The following is a 26,888-nucleotide window of genomic DNA, read 5'->3' as shown; positions in this document are numbered from 1 at the left end:
ACAACTCCCAGCGGCCCGCGCGGCCCCGCGCCTGCGCCCTGGCCGCCAGGACGGGGCGATGGCGGCTGCGGCGGTGGCGGCCCCCGAGGTCCTCCGGGAATGTGGCTGCAAGGGCATCCGGACCTGTCTGATCTGCGAGCGGCAGCGCGGAGGTGACCCGCCCTGGCAGCACCCCCCGCAGGTGAGGGCTGGGGGAGGGGCCGTGCCACAACTCCCTTCTTCATATGGGGAAACTGAGGCCCAGACTGGCTACGGAGACTGGCCCGGGATCAACCCGTGTCGGGGGCCCTCGCGGGGGAAGGAGGGCCGTTGCAGGATGAGACGAGCGCTTTGGGGGGGTGGGCTTGGAGCGGGGAGGGGGCTGAAGTGCGTGCTGTCCTACCACAACTCCCCTCTGAGCCCCGGGGGGAGTGTGACGGCAGACCTCCCGTAGCCCCCAGGTCTGGGGCTTGGGAGCTTGCGGGAGAGGGGAGACCACCCGGAAAGAGAAGCGGATGCCGAGAACCAGGCAGGGCAAAGTGTCCTAGACGCCGTTGAGCCGGAGTGGGCAAGCAGGAAATGAATTCCAACTAATTAATGAAAAAGAACTCCGAGCCTTTGCGGCCGGCCTGGGCGTTCCCGCCGGGGGAACTGCTTGGGCAGGGGTCTGGGAGGAGCGGGATGCCTCAGGGGCGGGGTCCTGACCACGGGGGGCTCCGTGTGTGGTCCCTGGGTAGGCCAGACCTGTCCTGAGGGCCTCCAGCAGCCGCTCAGGGTTTTAAAGGAAGTTACACGTGATCTTTAGAAAGATCCCGGGAATGGGGGGGAAGCAGATTGGAAGGTATGGAGCCTGGGAAGCCAGTGCAGAAACTGCCAGAGCGTCCTTGGCGAAAGCTTGGAAGGTCTTGTGGAAAACAGTCTGGTGATTTCTCAGCAAACTAAAAGTAGAATTACTGTGTGATCCAGCAGTTCTGGGTAGACACCCAGAAATATCGAAAGCAGACACTTGAAGAGATACTTGTACGCCCACGTTCTAGCAGCATTCCTAGCAGCGCTGTTCCCAGCAGCTACAATATGGAAGCGAGCGTAAGTGTCCAGCAGTGGATGGCGGATAAACAACATGTGGCATACTGACCGCGGTGGAATATTATGTGCCTTGAAAAGGAAGGGCATTTTGACACCTGCTGGGACATGAATGGATCCTGAGATCATTATGCTGACTGAAATGTCAGTCACAAGAGGATAAATACTGCAGGATTCCACTTATGTGAGGTCCACAGAGGACTCAAATTCATAGAACGGCAGGTGCCTGGGACTTGGGGAAAAGAAAGAAGAGTTGTTTAGAGGACAGAGTCTTAGCGAGGGGGAGTGGGGGCACAACAATATGATGGTACCTAACACTGACCCATACACTTAAAGGTGGTGACGATGACAAATTCTATATGACACATATTTTGCCACAATTAAAGCCTGAGAAGTGCCAAAAGTCTGAACTTTGCCTACGACCAAGGGCGTGGGGGTAGCATCTGTCCAACTTGCTGGTTGTGGGATGAGCAGAAGGTACTGGATGACTCCCTGGTTTTAATGTGTTCGTGTGAGGTGCAAGAAGACATAGGACACGTTGCTTCACAGATGAAGTGGATAGCAGTGGTCGTGAAACGTAAAGGGGGAGAAAGCAGAATTAACTGGACAGGGTGGGCCTCAGACTGCCTGATAAGTGAGTCCCGAGTCGGGTATAAAAAGCCAGACTTGTGCTAAGTCATTGGCTGGGGGCTGCGTGGGACTAGGATGGCCTCAGCCTGAAACCTGAGGCAGGGCGAGGAAGGCACCACAGCAGGAGGTTGTCAGTTGGGCACTCCTCGAGGATGACTGGCAAGTTCTCTCTTGGGAAAGGAGATTCAGACAGTGCCTCCACAGCCACAGAGGCAGGGCCCAGAGTCATCCCTGCCCCAGAGACGGCGTCTGCCCCACAGCTGCCCAGCAAGCTCGCCCTCTGGACAGCCCCGGGGTCCTATCCTTTAGACACCCCACAGCGACACCAGGACGGTGAGGACTCACAGGCAGCCCCCAGCTCTGCAGCCTTAGGCTAGTTCCTTAACTTTGCTTGGCCCAGGTCACCTCATTTTTAAAATGGAGAACAGATAGTGGTTACATGGATGCTCTTCCCACATAAGATGAAGAAAGAGAGAAAGGCCAGGGCAGAGGGCCCTTCTCAAGAGGCAGCCCCAGGCCGGGGTTCCGCCTCCCTTTGGACTCCAGCTGCTTTCCAAAGTGGCTTCAGAGAACCCCTGTGCGGTGGGCTGCCCCCGAGGAGGCCTCCAGAAGGCACACACTTGGGCGGGGGAAGGGCTTCAGTGGTTCCAAGTCCCTCATCTTTCTTTTGCAGAAAACGCACCGTTTCATTTACTACTCTGACACTGGCTGGGCCGTGGGGGCCGAGGAGTCTGACTTTGAAGGCTGGGCCTTCCCCTTCCCTGGTGTGACGCTGATCGAGGACTTTGTGACCCAGGAGGAGGAAGCCGAGATGGTGCAGCTGATGGACCGTGAGCCTTGGAAGCTCTCCCAGTCGGGACGGAGAAAGCAGGTAGGCCAGCCGCAGCTGGGGAGGAGGGGAGGGCCAGGCTGGCTGGTCAGAGAGGACTCCCCCCGTTGGGCCCCTCAGACTCCCTGCCCTGCGTGCTTTTGCTCACTTTCCTCCCAATACCTCTCCCTGTGGCCACAGCATCTCAAGGCCACTAGGGGGGTCAGCTCCCCTGTCCCTGAGGTTTGGGCAGCCAGGGGAGTGGTGCATGGGGTGTGTTGGAGGAAGGGGCACAGGCAGGCGTGGCCTGTTCAGCTTCCTCACCAGACACCCCAGACGTGAGGTGGGGCCATCCAGCTGAGGGCAGACTGATGCTCAGCTTGGAGGGTTTCTAGAAGGCCGCCGGTCACCTTCCTGCCAAAGTCCTCTCCCCATCAGTTTCGAGATCCTCAGGCCCCCAAGTCCTAGACCTCCCCTCTGTCGGGGATCGCAGCCCTTCTTTCCTGCAGCTGTGTCTGCCAGGACCTGCAGGCCAGGCAACGGATGCCTTCTCTTCTTCCCTCCCCTTCCTGTCCCCTCTCCTTTCTGTGACCTTTGGTGCCAGGCCGGTCATCACACCACTCACTCTGGTGCTCCTGTGCCCTGTGGCCCCTCACCATCCTACAACTTCCACCAAACCCCAGCCCCGGTCAGGTCTGCCTCCTGTGGCAGGTGGTCTCCCGGGCCTGGCTGTCCAGCCCAAGCTGGGCTGTCCTGCCCCGGAGGTCACCCCAGTGTCCTCTAGGACGGCCCCCTTGTGGCTTCTCCTCCCGCACCTTTCCCCTTCCCCCAGCTCTCTGGCTGTCTCTCTGCTGACAGCCAGGCCTCTCTGTGCGGGGGTGCGCTTCTCACCCCACCCAGGCCTTCTCTCCCTGCCCTGGCTCAGAAGGTGCTGTCCGACCTTGCTCCCCTCTGCCCCTGACATCGCCTGTTCCTCAGCTGGACCTTTCCCACCAGACCACCCGCAGGCTCCACCTCTCACCCCTGCAGCCCAGCTCCTTGGAGGGCTCCTTCATTGTCTTCAGTGCCTCTCCTCCCATCCCGCTGAGCACCCCGCTGAGCACCCGCACCACTTCCATCCCAACCTCTGCACCCTCACCTAATGGCCAGTTTTCAGGCTCAGTCCTCAGGCCCCTTCTCCTTTTCCAGACACTGCCTTGCCGGGCTCCATGAGTCACGGCTCTGACACTGTGCATGCGCTTGCAACTCCCACACTCACGTCTCCAACTGGCTTCCCATATTTGCCAGATCCTAACTGAGCTTTAGGTCTTGGCCCGCCCCTGCAACCCTGCCATGTCCCCATCTCGGCAAATTCCATCTTCCATCTGCTCTGGCCGGAAAGCATGGAGCTTTCCAGATTTCTCTTTCTCCTTGGTAGTCCCTGTGTACTTTCTCCCTTCACACATACCCGGAATCTGAAAACCCAGCCACCCCCACGGCCCCCCTCTAGGTCCCAGCCCCTGGTTCTGCCACCAGGATTCCTGTGGGAGCCTCCTGTGGCCCTCACCCTCCTTCTGTCAGCTTGCCTTGGAGAGGACCCCTCCTCAGGTGGACCTGCTGCTCTGTGACAGATCCGCCAGGCCTTTCCCTGCTGCTCCAGGCAGCCCCCTCCAAGTCACGTCCCTCTGTGCCCTGCTCTTCCAGCCCTCCTCCCTTGCCTGCTGCTGCCTGGGTTGGGGGGAGCCACTCTGAGCCGTGCTCATGCCAAAGCTGGAAGGAGAAAGACATTTGCACCAGATAGCACCACCCTCCACTGGGGGTGGGGGGACCCAAAGAGGGCAGGAATTGGTGGATAAATGGACATCCCTTGGGTCACAAGTCTGAGGAGTATTCTAGAAAGCTCCTCCCTAATCGTAAAATTCTCTCATTTAAACTGTATGGTTTGTTTTGCTATATTCATAACGTGCAGCCATGTCCAGTGCCTGCTTCTGGAACGTGCCCATCACCCCAAGGAAACCTGTACCTAGCAGCAGTCCCTCCCTGCTCCTCTGGCCCCTGGCAACTGCTAATCTACTTTGCCTCTGGATTTGCCAGCTCTGGACAGTTCATGTAAATGGGATTACATAACACGTGGCCCTTCATGTTGGCTTCTTTCACTGACCACAACGTCGGCAGCCTGTGTCAGTGTTGTGTGGCATCTGTGGCTGGATGGTGCTCTGTCGTATGGCTCTGCCACGACCGCCTCACCCACTCGTCTGATTGTGGACAGTGGGTCGTTTCTTGGGTTTCTGGCTGCTGTGAACACTCAGGGGCATATGTCTGTGTGGCCAGGAGTAGAATTGCTGGGCCACATGCTAATTTCTCTCTTGTGGTTCAAGCCCTAGTGATCCCAGCTTTGACCGCTTGCTGAGGCTGCCTTGGGCTAGCCCTCCCTCCCTTGCTACTCTTTCTTCCCACCTCCCAACCCCTTGGTATCATGTCCCCGGGCCTTGTTTGTCTCTCCCTCTGGTTTCAGGGGCACTTCATCCCCCCTTCCATGCTTTATTTTTTCCCTTAGTGTTTATCAACATCAGAGTGTTTGCTGTTTATTTGTCATTGATGCTGGCCTCCTGCTGCTGGAGAGCCAGATCCTGATCCACAGAGTCAGGCAGTTTTGCCTGTCTTGGTCACCGCGATCAGATTCTCCAGACCTGGTCTGTGATAGCCATCCCCATAAACTCAGACGTTTCTCCACTTCCTCTCTGTCCTCACCCTTCAGGACTACGGCCCCAAAGTCAACTTTCGGAAACAGAAGCTAAAGACCACTGGCTTCAGAGGCCTCCCTAGCTTCAGCCGGGACGTGGTGCGGAGAATGGCCCTATACCCCATTCTGGAGGACTTCCGGCCGGTGGAGCAGTGTAACCTGGACTACTGCCCCGAACGGGGCTCGGCCATCGACCCCCACCTGGATGACGCCTGGCTGTGGGGGGAGCGGCTGGTGAGCCTCAACCTCCTGTCCCCGACTGTGCTGTCCATGTCCCGGGAGGCACCCGGCAGCCTGCTGCTCTGTCTTGCTCCTTCCGGCTTTCCGGAGGCCTTGGTGGAGGGCGTGATGGCCCCCAGCAGGTCCGTGCTGTGCCAGGAGGTGGAAGTGGCCGTCCCTTTACCCCGCCGCTCCCTGCTCGTGCTCACAGGCGCTGCGCGGCACCAGTGGAAACACGCCATCCACCGCAGACACATCGAGGCCCGCCGCGTGTGCGCCACCTTCAGGGAGCTGTCGGCCGAGTTCTGTCCCGGCGGGAGGCAGCAAGAACTAGGGCAGGAACTCCTGCAGATCTCTCTCTCCTTTCAGGGGAGACCTATGTAAGCCACCTCCCCAGGGACAGGAGCTGGCACCGGCTCCAGGGTCGACTGTTGGCCAGGTGCCCAGCTCGGGGTCTTTCTCCCCAGCTTCTAGCTTTTAAGAGAAGACTGCTTAGCATCCTGACACCACGACAGTATGGGCCCTGCCTGGGAGCCAGTTGTGATGGGACGCGCCTCAGGTCCTGTTTGACCTGTGCCGTGGCCGCCTGTGTGGCTGGCTTGTCACAGTTTGACGGCAGTGGGATCATTTGAGCTTAAACGTGTTGGCACCACCTTTCCTCCTTTATATCCCTCCCTTAATGAAGTTCCCTGATACCCCATTCTCCAGTCCTTTGATTTGGGAAGTGAGTTGGAGAACAGAATTGACAGAAGATTGAAAGTTACTATTTCAGCCTGCAGAGCTGGTGACAGCCTCTGAGTTGGGCTCTGCCTGGGTCACGTTTGACCCCCAGGAGGTGTGGGAGGCAGTGAGGAGAGAGGTCTCCTGAGAGTCTGGTCCCACCTCCTTCCCCGCCCTAGGGAGAAGCACGATGTTCACTTGACACTGGTGCTGTGTGGGGTGCTCACCTAGATTGGTGGCCAGCCCTCTTCTGCTGCTTATGAGAAAATACACTCACCAGCCACATGCTCAGCGCCAAACTTTGGGACCAGGGCCCCATCATAGCCCAGGAAAATTCATGGTCCCCATTGGTCATCGGTCATTCTAGAACCTTCTATGAGCAGTCAGGTGGGGGGCAGTCACTGGCTGCCATACACTGTCTGTGAAGTGGCATCACTCTCGAGACCTGTGGAGAGGCCGCTGGTTTCTAGTGGTTGAATGAGCCCAGCTACAGGGCAGGTGAGCTCAATTGGAGCAGGAGGGTGGACGGCTTCTTCCCAGAGTTGTGACCCTCGCCGACCCTGCTCTGGGGCCCTCACTGGGCATTCAGATGTAGGCCTGGCTGGAGCTCCAGCCAGTCCTGTTGCATATGAGCAGCTCGGTGGGCTTGCAAGCCTGGTGGCCTACTTCTTGGGGGCCTGTGGGGAGCCTATGCTCTGACAGGCTGGGCCTTAGAGCACCCGTGTGTGGAGCCTGTGAGATGCTGTGCTGACATGTGTGTCTGGGAAATGCTGCACACCCAGACCTGTGGGGGAGAGGCCTACGAAGGCCGGGAGAGCCGCTCGGCAAAGCAGCCCATCTCCCCACAGCATCACCCAGTGCTTGGCAGACATTTGACAGTGGGGCCCTCCTACAGCCCTGCAGAGCGCACCTCAGGCCCCACTCCATGCCGTGGTCCATGCAGTCCGCAGAGCACACACTGGGACATGCTGCATCATGTCACGGCCAAGTTGGTGGCCCCAACTTTGTCCTTGAAGCTACAATCTGCAGAGCATCTGGTTCAGTGTGCCCACCTCAGCATCCACTGCTCATGCCGCCACCTAGGTTGGCGTTGGGCAAGGCCCCAGCTGGGGTGGTTCAGCCACAGCCTGAGGGGTACAATGTTTGAGGTTGCAGTTCGCTCTGCGTGAACAACAGATACGCGGGCAGACCATTCTGTCCTAATGCTCTGGCAGTCTCTGACTATGAGGAGAGATGGGCCTTACAGGCACGTACTAATGTGGATGTATCCACTCAGGGTGGCCTCCTGCACCACCTTTCAGAATCAGTCAGGGGAGCTCAGCTGATACTCAGCCTGTCCTGCTCTGAAAGACTGTAAGGAAACTCAGGGCCTTTATTTGTTTGGAGCTGGGGGCAGGGAGGCCCAGGCGGTCCCATTGGGCAGGAGGATGCTGAGCTCTGTCTAGGGAGCATCCTCTGGGTTATTCCTGTTGAGGCTCACGTAGAACCTGTCTATACTGTGTTCCCAGTAACTGTGGGGGGGACCCACAGACACCAGGAGCTGGAAAGAGGGTTCAGCAGGTTGTAAATGGGCCTAGTGAAGAATCTCAGCGCCGTCCTGTGCCGCTTGCCCCAAGGGGCCCCACCCAGGGCTCTGTGGACCCTACCTCTCCACCTTCAGGAGGCATGTGAGTCAAGACAGCCTTGTATGGTTTGGCTGCACTCGCTGGGGAAATGGCTGTGGAGTGGACTTGCTCGACACGGGCTTTGTGCTGAACCCAGCCCTTCTCCAGACCTTCTGGGATGTGCTCCTCCTGAGCAGAGGGGCATGTGCCCCCCACAACAGATTGGCAGGCCTTGTCCATGCAGTGGTGTCGGCTGCTTGGCATACCTGATTCCTAGGAGCCTCTTAGGCTGAAGTGCTGCAGGTTAAAAATAATAAGAGACATCCTTTCCTAGATGGGGGCCTCAATGGATAACAGTTACAAAACAGAATGTCTGGCAGCTTCTTGTGAGTGTCACTAGGCTGAGGGAGGGATTCCTGCTGCCTGGCTGGACCCCGGTCCTGACCCCAGCGCCACAAGTACCTGGGATAAAGAAGGCACCACGGGACTAGAGCTTCAGTGGCTTCTCACCTGGAGGGTATGGGGACCTTCAAGCTGATCCTGTTCAGACAGGCTCTGCTGGCACTCAGCCACCTGTGGGGCTGTCCCTTGCTGTGTTTCTAGAAAGAGAGAGTCCCGCTGGGGAAGGGAAGCAGCAGGCAGAGATGCTCCATTCTCTCGGGGCCCCCCTTGGAGGGAGCCTCCCTGCATGTCTGGGGCCAAGCACCCTGCCAGCCCACTCCAGAGAAGTCCACTCCCTTGCCTGGGAAGCTTGTTAAGACCTGAGGCCTGTGACCAGCAATCAGGAGGAGGCAGGAGGGGCTGCAGGAGTAGTAGTCTGCCTTCCAGGATGCGCTGACACTGGGGAGGAGCCAGGGGCTTCCACCTGTCACCTTTGTCCACGGCGCTCCGCCAAGAGCAGAGAGGGCGCTTCACAGCTTCACTGGTTTATTCAGTTCAATCCAGGGTGACTGTTTTCAAACCCCCCACACAGGACAGGAGTTGTGCACACCACATGTGATCTCCAGTGTCACACATAACGAATGAATCAGCACGAGACAGGTAACCACTTCTGCCGAGCCCTGATGCACTCAGACTCACACAGATTTCGCCTCAACACACTTTCCTAGAAGACACTAGAATACATTCTGCCCTCGCAGTTTCTAAAATAGAAACGCCGGAGTTTTGGAACTTCTGGTCAGGTACTAAATGGAGACTGTGTTCCACTTTGGAAAGGGCCTCAGCGTATCTGCGGGCGCTTGTTTCCTGAGCACCAGGCAGGCTCTGCTCTGAGGAAAATAGGGCAAGCCCTCGCTGGCTCCGGGTGGCGTGCGCGGTGCCTCCGCTCTGTGGCCACTGCGCCTGGAACCTTCACAATCGGCTTAAACCTTCAGAAACCCCCTTTCCAGCTTGTAACCTGCTGTCTCTCCACCCACCCTCCAGCCTGCCCCGCTGAGTTGTCTGCAGCTGATCCTCCATCTCCCCCGAAGCTCCGGGGCTGCCCTGAGATTCTTCTCCGACCGCCAGTCCCCAGACCCGTGGTCCTGTCTGTTCCCACAAATTCCACTTGCCCCGTGCCCTGGGAGCTGGGAGATCACTCTGGATCAAAGAGGACAAGAACTACATTCTCCTAATCAGCGTTAAAAACACAGATGCGGCGTCTTTCCTACCCAGGTGGCACCGTCACAGGTAACCCAGCCACTAGCCCTGTGCGGCGAGGCCGGAAGAGCTGCCTGCGGAGCAAGCATTAACAGGCACCCAGCTGGCACTGGGGGGTGCCTTCCAGTCTGGGGAGCCTGGCACGTCTGGCACACTTGGGGCAGGGGCACAAGACAGCCCCTCTCAAAAGGCTCAGGGAGAGGAAGGGCCCGCTGCCCGCTCCCAGCTGTGAAGAGGAGCCAGCCCGTCTCGTCCCTGCCAGGACACAGGGAGGCTGTCTCACAGTGACGTGGACACAAAGCGAGTACATAAGAAGCCAGACAAGCCTTTTCAGCGAAGCTCCAGGAAAGAACAGACATGCACTAGAGAGCAAGCAAGCAAGGACAGAGGTCTGCAGAAGGCAAGGAACATGCCCAAGAAAGGTGCTAGGCTCTCGTCTGGCTCCAGGGAACCCGATGCCCAGGCTCCCATGATGTCCCGACTTACACCTGTGACTCCCGGCACAGCTCCCAGACAGCCCAGACAGTTGGCATTTTGGTTATGTGTTAAGGTTTATGACCTCCACAGTATGTCATGTTCCCAGCAGCTGCAGCCAGGCTAGCCAGGATTTCTTGGCATAGGCAACCCAGACCCCACAGAGTGAGCAGTCCACAGAGGTGCCATCAGAGCATGACGCCTGATGACAATGAAAACAAAGGCTCCCTCTCAAGGCTGCTGCTGGCTGATGTGGTAAACATGGTTTTTAAAAGCAGCTCGGGGTGTGGCATGCTCACCGATAGGCTGAGCTGTCATATATATGTGCACAGCCCAAGAACCTGAGCTCAGGTCCAGTGAGAACATCTGAGCCCACCCTGCACATGGCCATGGAAATGTGTGAGCTGGGCCCCTGCATGTGGCTGAGAAGACTGCGGGTCCCTGCAGGGGAGCGTTATGTGGGGTGTTGTCCTCCCTGTGGTTGCTGCATTTGGCCAGCTCAGGCCAAAGGCCTCATCTAGACAGAAAGTCCCCCAGGTTGTGCCCTCCTGCCACCTGGGGTCACAGGCAGGTACCTTTGGCAGCCGAAGCATGGAGGGGCAGTTGCTTGGGGCTCAGAGGCCATCTTGTAACCCAAAGATAGAGGCCTCTGGACTGTGGGCCCTTTCCCCAACCTGGTGGCTTTGCTGGGTCAACGTGACCAGGGTTCCAGGCTGGCTAGAAGAGGGAATTTGAGCCTGGTGTACCTCAGAGCACCCCTCAGTTAAAAGTCTCCTCAGGTGGGCATCTCACACGGGATGCCTGCAGACGTGCCTCCCCAGCCCTGCCAGGCTTCCACCCTTGAAAGTCTCCCCCTGGGCCTGAGCACTGCCCTCACCTGCCAAGCAGACACTTGATCCAGGCTCCTGCCTCTCCCCTGGAAGCCTGGTCACCTATTCCCCCCAGGACAGGGTAGGGAAGCACCAGGCCAAGCTGTGGGCCCCCCTGCTGCCCCAAGACCCACCTCAGGTGTCACAGGGCAAGCCCTTCTCTGAAACTCTCAGCCCTCCCCCGACTCTCCCGGCTGCTGGTTCCACGTTGCTGAGATTGCCTGTGACAACCATGTGCTGCTTGGAGCCGGGTCTCCTGCCGCAGGAAATCCCCAGGCCCCAGGCTTTTTTTTTTCCCCCCTCTAAGCTCTTAGCAACCGAGTCTCTCTTTTTACTACAAATTTCTATTTTCTGCGGGAGGATCACCCGGGCCGGGTGTTCCGGAATTCAGACGGGAGGAGGGGATACGACTTTGGTCTCGAACTCTGTGGCAGTGTCACAGTGGTGCTATTCCTGGGAGGCAGACAGGCAGTCAATCCTGGTGGGCTCCATGGTGGCGGCAGCACTGGCCTCTGCCCGGGGCACCACGCCCTCACACGACCTGCAGGCTGCGCTCATGCCCGTCCAGCTGCACCTTGAGTTTGTGCAGCTCTTCGATCTCACGGTTGTGCCGCTCAGTCTTGTGGCGCACCAGGGAGCGGTAGAAGTGGATGGTGAAGACCACAAAGATGAGGCCCACGGGCACCATGATGATGGTGGACACGAGGGCAGCTTGCCAGCCTGTGTGGCCACCGGGGCCAGGTGGGGGGCCGGGCTGGCGGCGCGCATCTACGGGAAGGAACTTGATCCAGCAGAGCAGCACCACCTCGGCCAGGAAGAGCAGGATGCCCAGCACGGTGGAGAAGCCCCAGGCCAGCTCGATGTAGGGGTGCATGCGCTCGTGCGGCGACTCGCTGATGGAGTTGAGGTTGTGGATGTTGCTCACGGCCTCTACGTTGGGCAGGATGCAGGTGCTGATGAGCAGGGCAAAGAGGTGCACGGCCACCAGCACCGTGGTGCAGGCGCTGAAGGCGATGAGCAGCGGCCTGGGGTACTGGTACTGCGTCTCCAGCTGCACCTCCACCATGGCCACCTGCAACGCACAGTGGGCAGGGCTCAGCCAGGTGCTCTGGTACCAGGGCGCCCGCCTCGCTGTCCACACGCTTCAACTTCTGTTTTCTGCTGAGCTAAAGAACAGCTTGCTAAGGAAGAATCTCGCAGGTACAGGAGAGATTAAAGCAGAGGGTGGGGAACGGGGGGGGGGGGGCTCACCCCACTTCCCAGGGGCCTTCCCAGTGCTGACCCAGGACCAAGGCCACGCTTGCCAGGAACCAGTGGTTTGGCTGCTGGCATCAGCAGGGCTCCACCACCGAACTGCTGTTTTTCAAAAAATAAAACACTAATCTTTCAAAGGGTAACAAGAGAAAAGTAGTAACGGGGGCTCCTGGGGCCCCCAGACTCCCAAGCTGCACACCTGGACAGCCTCACACGGACCATCGGGTATACCTGGCAGTGGAGACCAGACGCCCCGGGGAGGACCCGCATCCTGAATGCCAAGAATGGTGACAGGAATGAGGGCATAGGTGGTGGGGGTGGTGGTGGGGGTTGGGGGAGGGGGCTGGGCTGGGCAAAGAGCTGAGTCATCACCGCAGTCACAGGAAGCCAACGCCAATAGCTAAGTCCAGAAATGGATAAATCTAGAAACAGCAGTCTGGAGAAAGTTATTCAGAAAGCAGGGGCCTGGAGGCGCTGCCCCTGGGCAGGGGGTGGGGCTGCTTATCAGCCTCCCTGCACTCTTTCCTTTGTAAACTGTAAGCATGTATTAACTTTGATAAAATAAAAACTTTTTATCATTTTTTTTCTTAACTAAAAGACTTTTTCAGAGGCGCCTGGGTGGCTCAGTCAGTTGAGCGTCTGCCTTTGGCTCAGGTCATGATCCCAGAGTCCTGGGATCGAGTCCTGCACTAGTCCCCTGCTCAGTGGAGAGCCTGCTTCCCCCTCTCCCTCTGCAGCTCCCTTGCTTGTCTCTCTCTCTCTCTCTCTCTTACTGTTAAATAAATAAAATTTAAGAAAAAAAATTTTAAACAATAAAAAAATTTTTTAACTCACAACCCCAAGATCATGAGTCACATGTCTTATTGACTGAGCCAGCCAGGCATCCCAAAAACTAGTTTTAAATAAAAGGTAAATGGGCACCTGGGTGGTATAGTCGGTTAAGTGTCTGACTCCTAGTTTCTGCTCAGGTCATGATCTCAGTATCATGAGATTGAGCCCTGCATCCAGGCTCTGATCAGGGGAGTCTACTTGAGATTCTCTCCTCCTCCCGGTACCCCTCCCCCTACTCGGGTGTGCTCTCTCTCTCTCTCTCTCCTTCTCTCTCTAATAAATAAATAATTCTTTTAAAATAAAAGGAAAAAAGATCCACAGGGGGAACCAGAAGCCCCAGCCTATCTCTGTGGCAATGAATAGCCAGCAAGGCAGGATCTACTCACTGCAAGCCTTTCTGAGGGGCTTGCTTTCTTTTTCTTTCTTTTTTTTTTTTTTAAAGATTTTATTTATTTATTTATTCATGAGAGACACAGAGAAAGAGGCACAGACACAGGCAGAGAGAAGCAGGCTCCATGCAGGGAGCCCAACATGGGACTTGATCCCAGAACTCCAGGATCACGCGACTCCAGGATCACACCTGGGCGGAAAGCAGATGCTCAATCGCTGAGCCACCCAGGAGTCCCTCTAAGGGGTTTTCAAACCACAGACTAGGAAGCATGCTCCTGCCTTGCCTCCCCCAGGGGAGACCTGGTCCATGGAGACTGGCTCCCACTGTGCCCTGGCACCCCCCCACCACTCCCCACCCAGCACTGTGGACTTCCCTGGATGGTTCAGTCTAGGCCTCGCAAGGACTCTGGGGCTCCGGGTACCCAGAGGTAAGAAACCAGATCAGTCAAGGAAGGAGGATGGGAAGGCAGAAAGAAGCCAGAAGAAGGTTTTTCTACCCACTGTTTGCTTCTTAGACCTAAGACATCCCATTTTTAAAATTTTACAAGAAAGATTTCGCTACTTGTAGCAACTACCACCTTCTAGAGTGAGAGACGCATCCTCTCAGCAGAGATGGAACATTGGGTAGGTAAAAAGAAGACACGGCAGTCCTAGTGGACCACAGCTGAACAGAAACTCAGAAGTGATGAGTGCTCCATACAGAGAGTCGCCCTACCACACAGGCTGAGGGGCGCTCTTTTTTCAGTGCCCTTGTGGCCTGAGCAGGCTCTTGTTACCACAAAGGACATGGCTCAGTCGAAGGAGGTTGTAAACCACAGAGGGCACAGAGGTAAGCAAAGATAATTAAAAGGCCTACAGCAGAAAAAATGGTTTTGGTCACCCTTCAGGAGAGAAAAGGCCAAAGGCCTTTTCAGTGTGTTTATGCAAAGGTTTTATGAGGAGGCCTCGGATCACTGGTTCTGTGTGTTCGCAGAACGATAAACATGAAGAAACAGGCTCAAGGCTGGGCATAAGTGCTTGCTGTTGGACCAAAGGACAGCTCTGCAATTCTAATTAGGGGATACATAACATGAAGGGAGAGGCTCCACGGAGCAAAGTGCCTGTTTTCATTGCTTCTCGTTCCTGCCCCTTGGTCGGCCACGGTGTCTGTGGCTGGAACGCCATCGGACGATCTGTCTGTATGTGTCTGGTTTCTCCCAAGCTGTGCCACCATCTGAATCATTACCTGGCCTACTGGCAGCGAGTTACTCTAGTCAAGTGGGCGAGCTGTTGCTTTCCCCACCCCTGGTCTTCATGCCCACGCTGTTTCTACGGCTTTCCAGTTTTCCCTGTTACGGCTGCATCTCTGGTGTGTACTAGGCTGTGGCAGCCTCCCCGAGAGGAACCCTCTAGAAGAGAAGGTGAGGGCACTGCACAGCTTCTGAAATGTATCTCGGACTACTCAAGGGAGCTGGTAGAGGAGACAATCCATAAATGCTGAAGAAATGAATTATTATGGCAACTGTGACCACCATTGCCAAGCAAGGGATGGACTCTGCACTCTGTGGTCACTATTTCTTCCTTTCTTTTAAAAGGCTTATTTATTTGAGAGAGAGAGAGCGTGCACGTGCACAAGCAGGTGGAAGGGCAGAGGCAGAGGGGGAAGCAGGTTCCCCAGTGAGCAGGGAGCCCAATGCGGGGCTCGATCCCAGCACCCTGAGATCTGAAGGCAGACGCTTCACAGCTGAGCCATGCAGATGCCCCTGTGGTCACTATTTTCATTCTAAGACCACAACCCTGCGGGCTGCCACTAAGTTTCAACTAGTCCTCCAGAATTCACTCTTTGTTTTACAATCTGATGAACGGGGCTTGTTTTCCAATTTTAAATGAATAGTTTTGGAGGTTCCAATCGGGGCTTCCCCTTTTGTTGGCTGGGAAAACAGTGAAGCTTCTCTAAGTCTGGAGATCCAAATGCTTGGAAGGCAAGGGTCTAAACAGACAGCTGCAGACAAGAAGTGACTTCCAAGACCTGGGCCCCACACACAAAGGAAACTGTCTTACTGCATCAGGTCATGAGATACTCCCCATGATTTGTTTTCCAGAGTCACAAAAATAATAAGAGCAGGCCAGACAGACAATGCAATCCTGTAATTCTGTGGTGCAGAAAACAAGGTCTCATTTTTATAGTGACGTTTGATACTTCTCACACCTATTCCTTCAAATTAAGCTTGAGAAACCATTCTGTCTTCTGCATGAGATGGAAACCACGGGAAGAAAATCACCATAAGCCACAGTTGTGCACCATATAATCATACCCTTTTGATGTTAAAAATAAGTAAATCAATACCACGTAACACCTAAATAAAGCCTTTGCTTTAAACTACAGACCTCAACCCAGACTTATTGCCTCTAAGCTTGTGACCTCTGCACACCCTGACTACGCAGGCTCTTGGTTTTCCAAGGGTGGCCTGTACCAATGGGTGAGCAGGCCCCAGCCACCGTGGTCACTCTGATAGCTTATTTTCTGTCTCCAATCTGGGCTTCGGCAAAATAACAATCGCTTTTTACATTACAGAAAAAAAAAAGTATTTCTACCCGAGAGACACAGCATACAACAACAGAGAAAGAGGGGTGGTCACCCTGTTGTTCTCACTCAGAATCCTGGCATCTTCAGCCTCTGGCACAATCCCCTGAAGGGATGTGGGTCAGGGCGTTGAAGCCAACAGGTGACATGGCCCTTCTCAGGGCACGTGCTTCTGCTCGAGACTGACTCTTGTCCTGGGGAGTGACTCAAGGAAAGCTGCGGCCTGGCAGCCAGGAAGGAGTCAGGCCAGAGGCTCTGCTTCATCACTAAGAGGTCACATTTGAGGGGCACTGGCATCCTGAGCTGGGCTACCCTGAGCAAACCCCAATCCATCCCACGGTACTACTCAAATCCTTCAGATTTCCAAACTCTTGTTTGGTGGTACCCGGGATGGGGCAGACATGGGGACCTTCCTCCTTTACACTGAAGCTATTTCTTTTTTTTTTTTTTTTAAGATTTTATTTATTTATTCATAGACACACAGAGAGAGAGGCAGAGACACAGGCAGAGGGAGAAGCAGGCTCCATGCAGGTAGCCCGATGTGGGACTCGATCCCTGGTCTCCAGGATCACACCTCAGGCTGCAGGCGGCGCCAAACCGCTGCACCACCGGGCTGCCTCACTGAAGCTATTTCAATTGCTCTCAACTTCCCTGCCAGGTAACTGCTTTGTGGGAATGTCAGAAGGGGACATCCTGGGGCCTCTGGGGCTTGGGGACTCTCCTGGGCCCCTAGACAACCCCTCCAGTTGACGGAGAAGCCCTCCTCGCAGGTGCTGAGCTGGGGGGTACCTTCTAAGGGTCCATCCTTGCAGCCAGTAGGGCCTAGAGGGAGTGCTTTGCTCCCTGAAGCATCACGGGGTGGCGACAGCAGAAGCCCACTTTGCAGGTGGCAGGCCCCACCACGTGTCTACACTCACCATGGCGAAGCCTGAGAGGAGGGCAGAGGTCCGGCTGGAGGCTTTCAGCTTGGCTCTGCTCAGGTAAAGTTTCCTCCAGGACAGGGCCTGCACAGAGTGGTGGTTGGAAGTGACCAGTTCCAGGTAGCTGCGGCGCACCCAGTCTCGGTAATCCATGCCCTTGTGGCCCGGTTCAGAGCAGGCAGGAGTGGAGGGGTCCACAGGCACGTTGAGCTCGGCGCTCATGGTGGGAGCCAGGCTGGGGGCAGGAGAGAAACACTCTTAGGCATCCCAGAGGGTTCCCGAGACCTGGAAGGGCCAGAAGCCAGGCAAGTTAACTTTCTCTGGGACCTGCTGTATACACCCTACACCAGAGGTGGTGTGAGTATGATGCACCCTGAGCCCTGCAAAGGATTGTGGGGAACCTCTGCTGGGGAGGAGGGCCAGGAATGCATTTCTAGTAACCCCCCGACCTGGTCACTATCCATCGTGTCTCCACAAAGCTAATAATCCAGCCTTCCATCCTATATCAGAAAGGCTCCAAGCAAGTGTGCCTTGTGGGTGAATGGAACTCCAATGTTAGCCAAAAGCACCGAACGAATCCTCCAATTTGTCCCCTATCTTCAGGGAACAGGGAGTTACAGCAAGATCCTAGGATCTAGTTGCCAAGCCCGGATTTGATCCTACTGTGTGACCCTGAGCACATCTGAACTCTCCGACCCTGGGCATCTTCCAGTGGGGACATCCCTACCCTCACAAGACACTTAAACAAAATAACTGCTTCTCATGCCCAAGTGCCAGTCACGAAAAACACATTTCCAAGCAGGGTCTCAAATCCAACTTAGATTTTAATCAGTGAAGTTCACCCCCAGAAATACTTGGTTTACGTAACTAAAGGAAAGCCACATCCAGGCTGTAATGGAAACTGTGAGCAAAAGGAAAAACCAAATCCACCGAGAGGAGCACATTTGACGGAGAAATGGAGGCTACAGACGTCTGCAGTCATCCCAGGTAGATACCTGGTTTGACAGTAACACAGAATAAAGATCAGAAGGGCCAATCTGTCAAGATTTGTGAATTTAAACCCAAATCTCCACTAATCCAAATCGGGGATTGGCGGTTTCATGTGGCCCAAGGGGCTGGCCCATGCAGCAGCATGCCCGGATCGGCTCTAATTAATCTGTAGGGCAGACTTCAAGGGCACAGGCACCTCACAGCTCACTTGGCATCAGATATTAACTTGTACGTTCAGGCCCGCATAGGCCCCATGAAAAGCCTACTTAAGGCTATTAAGAGCAGATCAGTGTTCCTAGATCCCAGGGAGCATGGCGGGGGTGGGGGGGTAAGGGATGCTTCCCATGGTCAGTGGCTGTGGAGATGTGCCAGATTTGATCCACCCATGACAATCTCTAAAAAAGGTTCTATGGGGAGATCCTGCAGTTGGGGAAAAGCTCTCTCTTTGGGGTGCCTTCCTCTTTGCTCTCTGCCAGGCTGCAGAGGTACAGCTTTTACTGACCAACAGGACCCTGGGGAACAGTTCTGTATTCTATTTCTGCCAGGGGATACCAATTACTAGGTCATGTCTAGGAATGTCGACTTGGGAGCCTTGGTCACTGCCCCTTCCCCGTGTCTGCAGCCAGCACCACTGCTTTCACGCACTTCAATCACTGAAACATCCCTTCCCTTGGGGAGAATTAAGAGATACGCTGCTCACTAATCCATCAGTTAACTCCAAATAATTTAGAATGCCATCATCTGGAAATTCACTTTTCCTTTTTTCTTTTCCCATATGTAACAAAGGTGAGCCGACAGGTATGAGGAGGACAGCATATGGCCGTGTGGATGGGTGGAAGGCACAACCTTTGCCCCCTCAGAGAATCCCTCCTCCAACCTCCATCGCACAGATGCTCACTGGGATCTCAGGTCAGGCTGCGTTTGTTACTTAGGCATCAACGACGAAAATGGTGAGGATCCTATGAGTCCCTCCAAGGAACTCTGCCCAATGGGGGAGCAATTTAAGGGGGCGATTCTCACCTATTGAGCTAAATGCTGCTTTAGTGAAGAGGGTGTGAGAGCCAAGGGAGCAGAGGAGGGGGTGGCTGCCTCAGCCTCGGGAAGGGAGATGTCCTTACTGGGGAGCAAGGAGAGGGGACGAGGACGTTAGTAGTAAAGGCAGCACCGGCAAAGAGGGGCCCTCCCTCAAAGAAGAGAGGCTGCCTGCATGGGAGGGTTCCAAGAGGCAAGGGAACATGACAGAAGGCTGGCTGCAGAGGGGGTCAGGGAAATGTGGGTGGAAGGCAGGATGTGGGGAGGTGGGGGGCCGGGGGCAGCCCAGGCAGTATGAGTATGACTGTGCTGGGCTCCCTGGAGGGGCCGGGCTGCAGGGGCTTTGAAGGAACAGTGAAGGGGGCAGCCTGGGGTCAGGCTGGTCTCGGTGACTGCTGAAATGGTGGCTAAGGGACAGGAGGGCCTGGGAGCCTCCAAAGAGGTAAAGGCATGTGTGGGGTGAAGAAGAGGAAAGCCCAAGGACCATCAGTGGGCGTGGGCAGGGCTGACATTGGAGAGCAGACAGGGAGGCCTCTGGGCAGTGGCCAGGCAGTCTCGGGCCTGCAGATGTCCTCAGAGTGGCAGGGAATGGAAAGAAGGGCGGGCTGTGTGCTGCTGGGAGCCTGGGTCCTGAGGAGGCCTCTGGGTCCTGGAGATAGAGAGGCCACTTCCTGCTGAGGGAGCAGCCTGGACGGGATTCATATCCATCCCAACGTCCCAGCCCCAGGGTCCCACCTTGTGCCAGTCCTCCTCCCCCTACCCCAGGGAGAGGCAGAGTCCCGTCCTCACACTCCGGATGGAGTAGGGGCTGGGGTGGGGCAAGATGGAAATCGACATTTCTGTCAGGTGGCAGAGGCTCCAAAAGGTGCTCTCCTGCCTGAGCTTTGAAGGGTTTTTTTGTTTTTTATATATAAGGGGCAGTCACAGAAAAAGGCTCCTGGAGAATAACGGTGGCTCTCTGAAGACGAGCTGCTCTCCTTGGCAGGCCTGTCTGAAACAGTTCCAGGGGACAGTTTTGGGGTTTGCCTGTCTTAACTTCCTTTACACATCTGGGGCACGAGCAATGGCGAGTCTGTTCCTGACTCTGTCTTTGTCACAGCCGCGCGGGGAGGGCCCCCCGCAGCCCCCACGGGGCGGGTTCCCGGGGGCATCCACCTGCATCTCTGCCCCTTCCCCTAGGGAAGCCTCGGTAGCCGCAGGACCAGCACTAGGCCCCCGCCCCCGCCCCCGCCCCCGCCCTCCGTCCCGGATCTCAGCGCCTCCTCAGCGCCGCACCCGCCCGGGGACCCTGGACCCTGCAGCGTTGCGGCCACCTGGCCACCCTCCGACCCCGCGGCCGCCCCATCCCAAGCTGGCCCAACAGAAAGCCCATCCCCTCCCCTCGTCGAGTCTCCCGGTGCAATTCCGGTCCCCTAGCAGGGCGGGGTGCCCCCCACGCCCCGCCAACCCCCCACGGCGAGCACTCACCGAGCTGCCCCGCCCGCTCGCCCGGCTCGGCTCCGGCTCGGCTCCGGCTCGGCTCCGGCTCGGGCTTGCGGCAGGCGGTGTGGCCGTGCTGCCCTGCGGCCCCGCGGCCCGGCCGGGGCGCTGAGCGCGGCCCCCTCCCTCCTTCCGCGCGTCCCGCCGGGTTCCCCCGGCCCCGCCCCCGCCGGCCGCCCCGCCCCCGCGGGCCACCGCAGCCGCTGCCAAGGCAACGGCGCGCCGCCGTCACGTGGTTGGCCCGTGGGGGCGCCACGAGCCACGTGACCCGGCAGGCCGGGAGGGAGGGGAGGGGAGGGCGGGGCGGCGCTCGCGGCCCATCCTGGGGGCCCCGCGGCGTGGACCGGCCCTAGCCTGGACCGCCCGGGCCGGACGCCGGGGGGCAGGAGCCGCCAGACGTGCGCATCTCTCCGGTTCCTGGGCGCGCCGTGGGCCCCGGGAGCCCGGGTTGGCGCGCGGCGAAGGGGCCGGAAGCCTGGGCATCCCTCGCGCTCACCAGCCCCCTCCTTCTCCCGCGGGGGCGCCGGCAAACCTTGCGGCTGCGCTTTCCCTGGACAACAGGCCGAGGGCAGGGTGAGCCCCGCTCGGTTTGTGTGGGAGTCTCAGCACAGAGGGAGAGCACGGAGTCTCCGGGGTGAGCCCCAGACGATGCCCAGGACCAGCCGTGGCCAGTAGGAGGGGCGGGGAGAGGGAACAGGTGTCCCATTGTCAGGCCGCAGGGCGGGCGGGGTGAGGGGGCTGGAGTGGGGAAAGCTACACCCATTTGCCGGGTGGACGGTGGCGCGGGGTGGAGCAGGCGGGAACTGGTCAGGTGGTCGCCTGGTCCGCAGCCCCCACCCACAGGCCCAAGTGGACACGCGGGGTCCGAGCGCGGCTGCAGCTCGCTGGGCCCCTGATGGGCGTCCCCCGAGCTCCTCTACTGAGACACTCAAACAGGAACATTCTTTCAGGAAGTGCATACGAGTAATTAAGAGGTGAGATGGGTTCATAGCAAGACCCGTGCCGGACCGCCCCTCACAGTCCTTCCCCTGTGCCCTACATAGGATTTTTCCATCTGTCACAACGCTATCCGACAGTGACACATTTATCTAAAGGAAAGAAAAATTCCACTCGTGTCAAGCAGTCCAAGTTTTCTGACAACTGTTAGGGGAGGGGAAGGATGTCAGGCCAAATCCATTTCTCTCTCAAGATATATTTCAGAGGCCATTGCTGAGAGCCAGAATGAGACCTTTTAATTCAGGAAGACATTTAAAAACAGACCACAGCATAGGAAAATCCCAGGGTCTGATTACTCACCCTCCGCCCAACACACACACACACACACACACACACACACAAATAGATGGGTATAGGAAAGGGATCATTTGAATTTCAGGGGACAAAATTCTCAAAACCAACAGCTCTTTGTAAAATGATCTGGAAAACAGGAAGAAACCCTTTGTAAACTAGTCATTGCATCATACATGACCATTCTTTCCACAACAGAATCGCTTGCTTCAGTTTTCACCGTTGGAGTCTGACTGCACATCTTTCAGAAAGCTTCTGGTGCCAGTCAGTGGTGCCTCCACCCCCAAGCACACTTATCGAGCATGCCCAGACAGAAGCAAAATCTAAGTCATCATCACCAGTGCTTTTAGGAGCTGGTTTCCTAACCAAACACAGAAAATGGCTTTTTTTTTTTCCTCCCAGAAGATTAAGGAAGGTGCTAGCACTATGCTGAACAGAGAGGAACAGTTAGAATAGGATTAGTTGGAGGGCCCCTCAGGTGCACAGCTACACAGAGAAGGAGGGTCGGGCAAGACCCATGGGTACCAGCCACCCAGCATGTCTGGGTGATACTCCCCGGGCTGTGATTTCCCGAGTAGTTTGGCCACAGCAAGTTGCTCCCTCTTCTTAGGCCTCAGCTTGAAAATCACCCAATTCTCCAAGGCACTGGAGGGGCCGGTTGAGCTCTGATCTTCCCATCAATGCACACTCTCCTGCAGTGAAGACCGTGGCCCCTGCTTCCCTCCTCCCTGGGTCTTCTTATTCAGGATGGCTGCTCAGCTGCTCTGGCCAATGTAGCCAGTCCCGACAGTTCGGCCCCCTTGGCCGTTGACTCCTATGGTTAGTCCTTGTCACTGCTCTTTAGGAGATCTTAAATTCACACCTCCCACTTCCTGACCCTTTCTTACTCCACTGCCAGCCTGTGCTGAGACACGCCCAGCCTCCCCTCCCACTCAGCCCCACTCCTTCCGACCTCTCCTGCCACCGCCTTCTGCCACCTCACACCACTCTCTTCAAGCGAGCTGTCATCACCACTTCCTTCCCGGCCCTCTACAGCACACTGCCACTGTGATGCTAACTCCAGGACAGAGTTCAGCCGTGTCCTTTCATCCAGAAACGACTCTGTCCTTGTTCTGGTGACCTCACTAACCTGTGCAGGCCCCCCCTCTGCTGTACCCTAGATGTGTTTCTCCACTACCCTCCCCAGGGGGTCCCACCCACTCCCCTTGTTTCAAGGAGCCTGTTGACCCCAAATGGTCACCTCCAGCCCAGATCCCCCGCAGCCTGGCAGGGCATGTCCCCAGCACCCCCCCACCCTCCCGCTTGCAACACTCCCAGCTGAATTAATCTTTCCTCACTTGCCTGCTCCACCTCCTGGATCACCGGTCTTGGCATTACAGATCTGCTGCTGTCATTCCTGATTCCTCCCGAACGCATCCAGTCCTATAAATTCTCCTGTTTCTCCCTGGTCCCACGGGTCTCTCACTAGTTCAGGCCCTCGTCACCTCTGCTCTGCATTCCTGCAAAAGCTTGTCCCCTTCCCATCTAATCTCTGCACTGTAAGGTGGAAAAATCCCCATCTCTTCACGCCCCCCCCCCCCAGTCCCCCACCCCACCCTTCAGTTTTCCCTCCAGTTCCCTTAACCTAGTAATCCAGGCCATGACAGGACATCTGCTACTAATCCTTACTCCACTTGCTTTCTTAGAACTGCTATGAGCAACCCCGGAGCTCAGCCCAGCCCTATCCGTACCCCGGAGGCCTGGGTCACATGCTGCCATACTGTACCCAGTGCTACGCACCATCACAATGACCTTTCTCTTGTCTGTGTCTCTTATCAGATCTGGAGCTCCTTCAAGGCAAGGTCTACATCTTGCTCACCATCATCCCATTGCTGAGCCAAGTACACTTAGGAATCCTTCAGATTAAGTTTTTGGTCCTGTTCAACAAACATCTGCTATATTCTATGGAATAATTGAATCCAGGTCTCGGGACCTGCCCCAGGGTGTTCTCTTTACTGAAATATATTAAAATATGGTAATTGTAGCTCACTTGAGTCAAGTGTGCCAAACAGTAGACATGAACGAGCTTCCACAGGGAGAAGGCACACCTGTTTCCCACACCGCCGGAGGTTACGGTGCCCTTCCAGTTCGCTTTCCAAGCAGTCTGCAAGCGGATTTAGTTATATTCCTATTTCTGAAAGTCAACAAAACCTCACTCTAACTCAATTGAATAATTTGTTTTTCCAAAAAGATACATGCTGAAAATGGAAAGGAAACTTGAACTAGTAACAGCGCTCAACAGGTTCCAAACCAGTGTTTCTGAAGGTGTGGGGGTGCCTGTGGCAGAAGCTGTGGTGGGGCGAGGGAGGGGCCCTGTCTGAAATGTCTGAGTTGCGAGGAGACGGCCTCTGGGATGTGGCCAGGGAGCCTGGATGTCTGAGGCAGGCTCTGCTGCTGCCTGGAGCATCGCATCTGTCTTGCGTACACCTGCCCAGACTCTTCCTGCTACAGGCTGTTTTTCGGGTATGAGCGACTTCCCTGTTCGCTTTCAGGCACTGAGATTTGCTCAGTCACCTACCTGGACATCACTCAGCACCTGTGATGTCCCAAGCACCGTGCAGGCACTAGAGGTACAGCAAGAGAACAGGACAGGCAGGTCCTTGCTCTGGTGATGCTCAGAGTTGAGTGGGGATGTGAGGGATGCTGGTGTGGCAGGGTGCAGACCAGTAAACAAGGGATGCGTGCTAGGAAGACAACGAAACACAACCAGGTAGGTGGAAAGCCAAGGCCTGACAGCACAGGAAGAGGCAGAGCAGGAGTGAGGATAGTGGGGCATGGACCCAGGCAGAGGCGGAGGTTCCAAAGGGAAGCCAAAGGCACAAATTCAGAAGACAGGGGCAGCCCGGGTGGCTCAGCGGCTTAGCGCCACCTTTGGCCTGGGGTGTGATCCTGGAGATCAAGTTCCACATCGGGCTTCCTGCATGGAGCCTGCCTCTCCTTCTGCCTGTGTCTCTGCATCTCTCTGTGTGTCTCTCATGAATAAATAAATAAAATCTTAAAAAAAAAAAAGTTTTTAAAAAAAAATTCAGAAGACATCGGTGAGGGTGGTATTTAAAGCCATGGGTTAGATTCAGATCTCCTTGGGGCCTGAGTGCTGACCATAAAAGGCAGTGCACTGGGTCACCCTAACATTTAGAATTTGAGCAGAGAAGCAAACCAGGGAAAGGCAGAAAGGCAGGAAGCAGTACTGTCAGGGATGCTAAGGGTTTAGGTTTCTAAACTGTACAGATGCTCCCAGGCCCTGGATGTGGCCAAATTGAAAGCTTTCAGTGGAATGATGGGGATGAAAACTTGGGAGAGGTGGAAGCAAACACAGAACTCTTTGGGAGTTCAGCTGAGAAGGGAGGAGATAAATGGGGTGGTAGTTTGCAGGAGAGCCTGGAGCAGGCCTTTGCTCTGTTGTCACAAATGGGAGACAGCAGAGCTGCTTGCAGCTGGGAGGGAGGGGGCGCACCAGGCACGGTGTTTGCAGGGCAAGCCTGGCAGTGCATGTGGTGGGGCAGGAGGGCTTGGCCTGAACTTCTGCTTTCTCTCTGCTCTGGGAGACAATTTCTTGCTGAGGGGGAAGAAGGCCAAGAAAGGACATGTAAAAGCATCTTTTAGATGGTAGAGGATGAATATATTAGGGAAGACCTAAGGAGAGGTGGGGAGTGCTGTTTCCCATGTGACTGCTATGGTCCTACATTCCAAGTCGGACTGGGGAGTCCAGTTCCTGATCCCCCAGGTGAGGTAAAGTCCCAATCACACAGGTAATACAGCACAAAGTATGTCTTTGCTTTAGGAAACACTGCTCTCTGGAAGCCTAGGCTTGCTCATGCACGTTCCCTCACTCTCCAAACACACGCACACAGTTGGTTCTCATTATTCATGGTAGTTATGTTCTGTAAAGTCACAGGGCCCTGAGTATTGATTAGTGAATAGTGAACCATCGCTGCTTGAGGAAATAGGGTTGTTTCCTCCCCCAGTCACATCACCCGATCAGCACGTAACCTTGTTTTATTTTTGTTTAGAAACACTTTAGTTGGGGGCACCTGGCTGGCTCAGTTGGTGGAGCAAGCAACTCTTTTATTTATTTAGTTTTATTTGGGGGAGAGGGGCTGAGGAATGGGAGAGTCTCAAGCAGACTCCACACTCAGTGCGGAGCCTGGCACAGGGCTTGATCCTCTGACCCTGAGATCATGACCTGAGTTGAAATCAAGAGTTGGAAAAAAAAAAAAAAGAGTTGGACGCTTAACCTACTGAGCCACCTAGGCTAGAGTTGCTAGCCACCTTGAGTATGCAACTCTTGATCTTGAGGTTGAGTTTGAGCCCCACGTTGGAGTGTAGATTACTTAAAAATAAAATCTTAAAGAAAAAATAAAAACACTTGTGTTAATATGTATTGATTCATTAATGACAAACTCGCAGCCAACAGCACTGTAACTCATGCCTGAACGAAGCTTATCTAAGGCACATCTGGTCTTGTGTTTACGACACTAGACAGTACTTTGAGTACTATGCTTTGGGGCCATTTTAAAAATGGCAAAATCATCAAGGAAAAAGCAAAAAATGGGGATCCCTGGGTGGCACAGCAGTTTGGCACCTGCCTTTGGCCCAGGGCGTGATCCTGGAGCCCCAGGATCGAATCCCACGTCGGGCTCCCAGTGCATGGAGCCTGCTTCTCCCTCTGCCTGTGTCTCTGCCTCTCTCTATCATAAATTTAAAAAAAAAAAAAAAAAAAAAAAGATAAAGCAAAAAATGCAAAAAATCTGCCATTAAATAGACACATGAGCTGAGCAGGAAGGTAGAGCATTGCCTTGTTTGAACTCAGCTGGAAACAATGCATTTTTTACCACTCTGTGCATGTCTGCAGATGACCTCAAAATTACAAGTACTCATCTTGGGGTTACAGGTGTTAGTGAACAGGTGAATTCACAAATGGAGAGCTTAGGAACAATAAATGGCCTTCAGCCTAAAGCTCTGGCACCAAAAGAGATGCCCTGGGCCTCTCTCCCTACCAGGTCCAGGCTACACACAGCTTCTCCCTAGAGCAGCACAGCATTATGGTGCAGGGGCTGGAATTCTGGGAGGATTCTGGGAGTCACAGTGCTGGGGTTCAAATGTCAGCTCTGCCACTTACTTGCTGGGTGACCTGGGCAAATTTCCATACTGCTCTGTGTGTATAAATCTTGTTTGGTAAACCTATGAGGAACATCTGATTAAAGGACAGAATATTCTAGTACAAATAACTTTGGCGGGCACAAGGGTGTCTCATGAAGTGCTCAATAAAAATGTGGGGAGCAAGTAAGTGAACAGAGTCAATCAGAGTTCTTCTACATGAGGTTTCCTGAGACAACCAAGTCATGCACACCTTTGTG

The 26,888-nt window shown here is 55.5% G+C and overlaps 2 protein-coding genes and 1 long non-coding RNA gene across 7 annotated transcripts; 2 read left to right on the top strand and 1 right to left on the bottom strand.

The window, feature by feature from the left end:
- Positions 1 to 16: 16 nt before the first annotated feature.
- On the top strand, positions 17 to 6,141 carry ALKBH4 (alkB homolog 4, lysine demethylase). Of its 2 annotated transcripts, none has more exons than XM_077908129.1 (3): positions 17 to 181; positions 2,366 to 2,563; positions 5,238 to 6,141. In XM_077908129.1, exons 1-3 carry the CDS (start codon positions 59 to 61, stop codon positions 5,823 to 5,825), a joined length of 909 nt encoding a protein of 302 aa, XP_077764255.1. In that variant the 5' UTR covers positions 17 to 58; the 3' UTR covers positions 5,826 to 6,141. The 2 variants fall into 2 exon arrangements, with proteins under 2 accessions (XP_077764255.1, XP_077764256.1); XM_077908130.1 differs by lacking the exon at positions 17 to 181 and adding an exon at positions 853 to 1,065.
- A 2,534-nt stretch (positions 6,142 to 8,675) lies between these two features.
- ORAI2 (ORAI calcium release-activated calcium modulator 2) lies at positions 8,676 to 20,757 on the bottom strand. 3 transcript variants are annotated; one of them, XM_077908133.1, is made up of 3 exons: positions 20,738 to 20,757; positions 16,702 to 16,939; positions 8,676 to 11,818 (listed from the first exon to the last, which is right to left on the bottom strand). In XM_077908133.1, the coding sequence occupies exons 2-3, from the start codon at positions 16,924 to 16,926 to the stop codon at positions 11,279 to 11,281; spliced, it is 765 nt and encodes a 254-aa protein (XP_077764259.1). In that variant the 5' UTR covers positions 16,927 to 16,939; positions 20,738 to 20,757; the 3' UTR covers positions 8,676 to 11,278. The 3 variants fall into 3 exon arrangements, with proteins under 3 accessions (XP_077764259.1, XP_077764257.1, XP_077764258.1); XM_077908131.1 differs by lacking the exon at positions 20,738 to 20,757 and adding an exon at positions 20,194 to 20,362 and having other exon boundaries at positions 16,702 to 16,989; XM_077908132.1 differs by lacking the exon at positions 20,738 to 20,757 and adding an exon at positions 20,194 to 20,353.
- LOC144319675 (uncharacterized) lies at positions 20,499 to 25,844 on the top strand. Of its 2 annotated transcripts, XR_013385433.1 has the most exons (4): positions 20,499 to 20,778; positions 21,036 to 21,179; positions 22,103 to 22,311; positions 23,311 to 25,844. It is a non-coding gene; the product is annotated as an uncharacterized LOC144319675 (long non-coding RNA). The 2 variants fall into 2 exon arrangements; XR_013385432.1 differs by lacking the exon at positions 21,036 to 21,179 and having other exon boundaries at positions 20,501 to 20,839.
- Positions 25,845 to 26,888: the final 1,044 nt, after the last annotated feature.

This window comes from Canis aureus, chromosome 8, assembly GCF_053574225.1.
Source record: "Canis aureus isolate CA01 chromosome 8, VMU_Caureus_v.1.0, whole genome shotgun sequence".
NCBI classification, from domain to species: domain Eukaryota; kingdom Metazoa; phylum Chordata; class Mammalia; order Carnivora; family Canidae; genus Canis; species Canis aureus.
The sequence above is the reverse complement of the archived record's forward strand: the minus strand, read 5'-3'. Positions and strand labels throughout refer to the sequence as shown.

Excerpts from the sequence above, each read along its gene's own strand:
- ALKBH4 (XM_077908129.1), top strand. The coding sequence starts at position 59 with ATGGCGGCTGCGGCGGTGGCGGCCCCCGAGGTCCTCCGGGAATGTGGC. Across the intron at positions 182-2,365 it reads CCTGGCAGCACCCCCCGCAG|AAAACGCACCGTTTCATTTA; the intron begins GTGAGGGCTGGG and ends TTTCTTTTGCAG. Across the intron at positions 2,564-5,237 it reads AGTCGGGACGGAGAAAGCAG|GACTACGGCCCCAAAGTCAA; the intron begins GTAGGCCAGCCG and ends CTCACCCTTCAG.
- ORAI2 (XM_077908133.1), bottom strand. The coding sequence starts at position 16,926 with ATGAGCGCCGAGCTCAACGTGCCTGTGGACCCCTCCACTCCTGCCTGC. Across the intron at positions 11,819-16,701 it reads TCCTCTCAGGCTTCGCCATG|GTGGCCATGGTGGAGGTGCA; the intron begins GTGAGTGTAGAC and ends TGTGCGTTGCAG.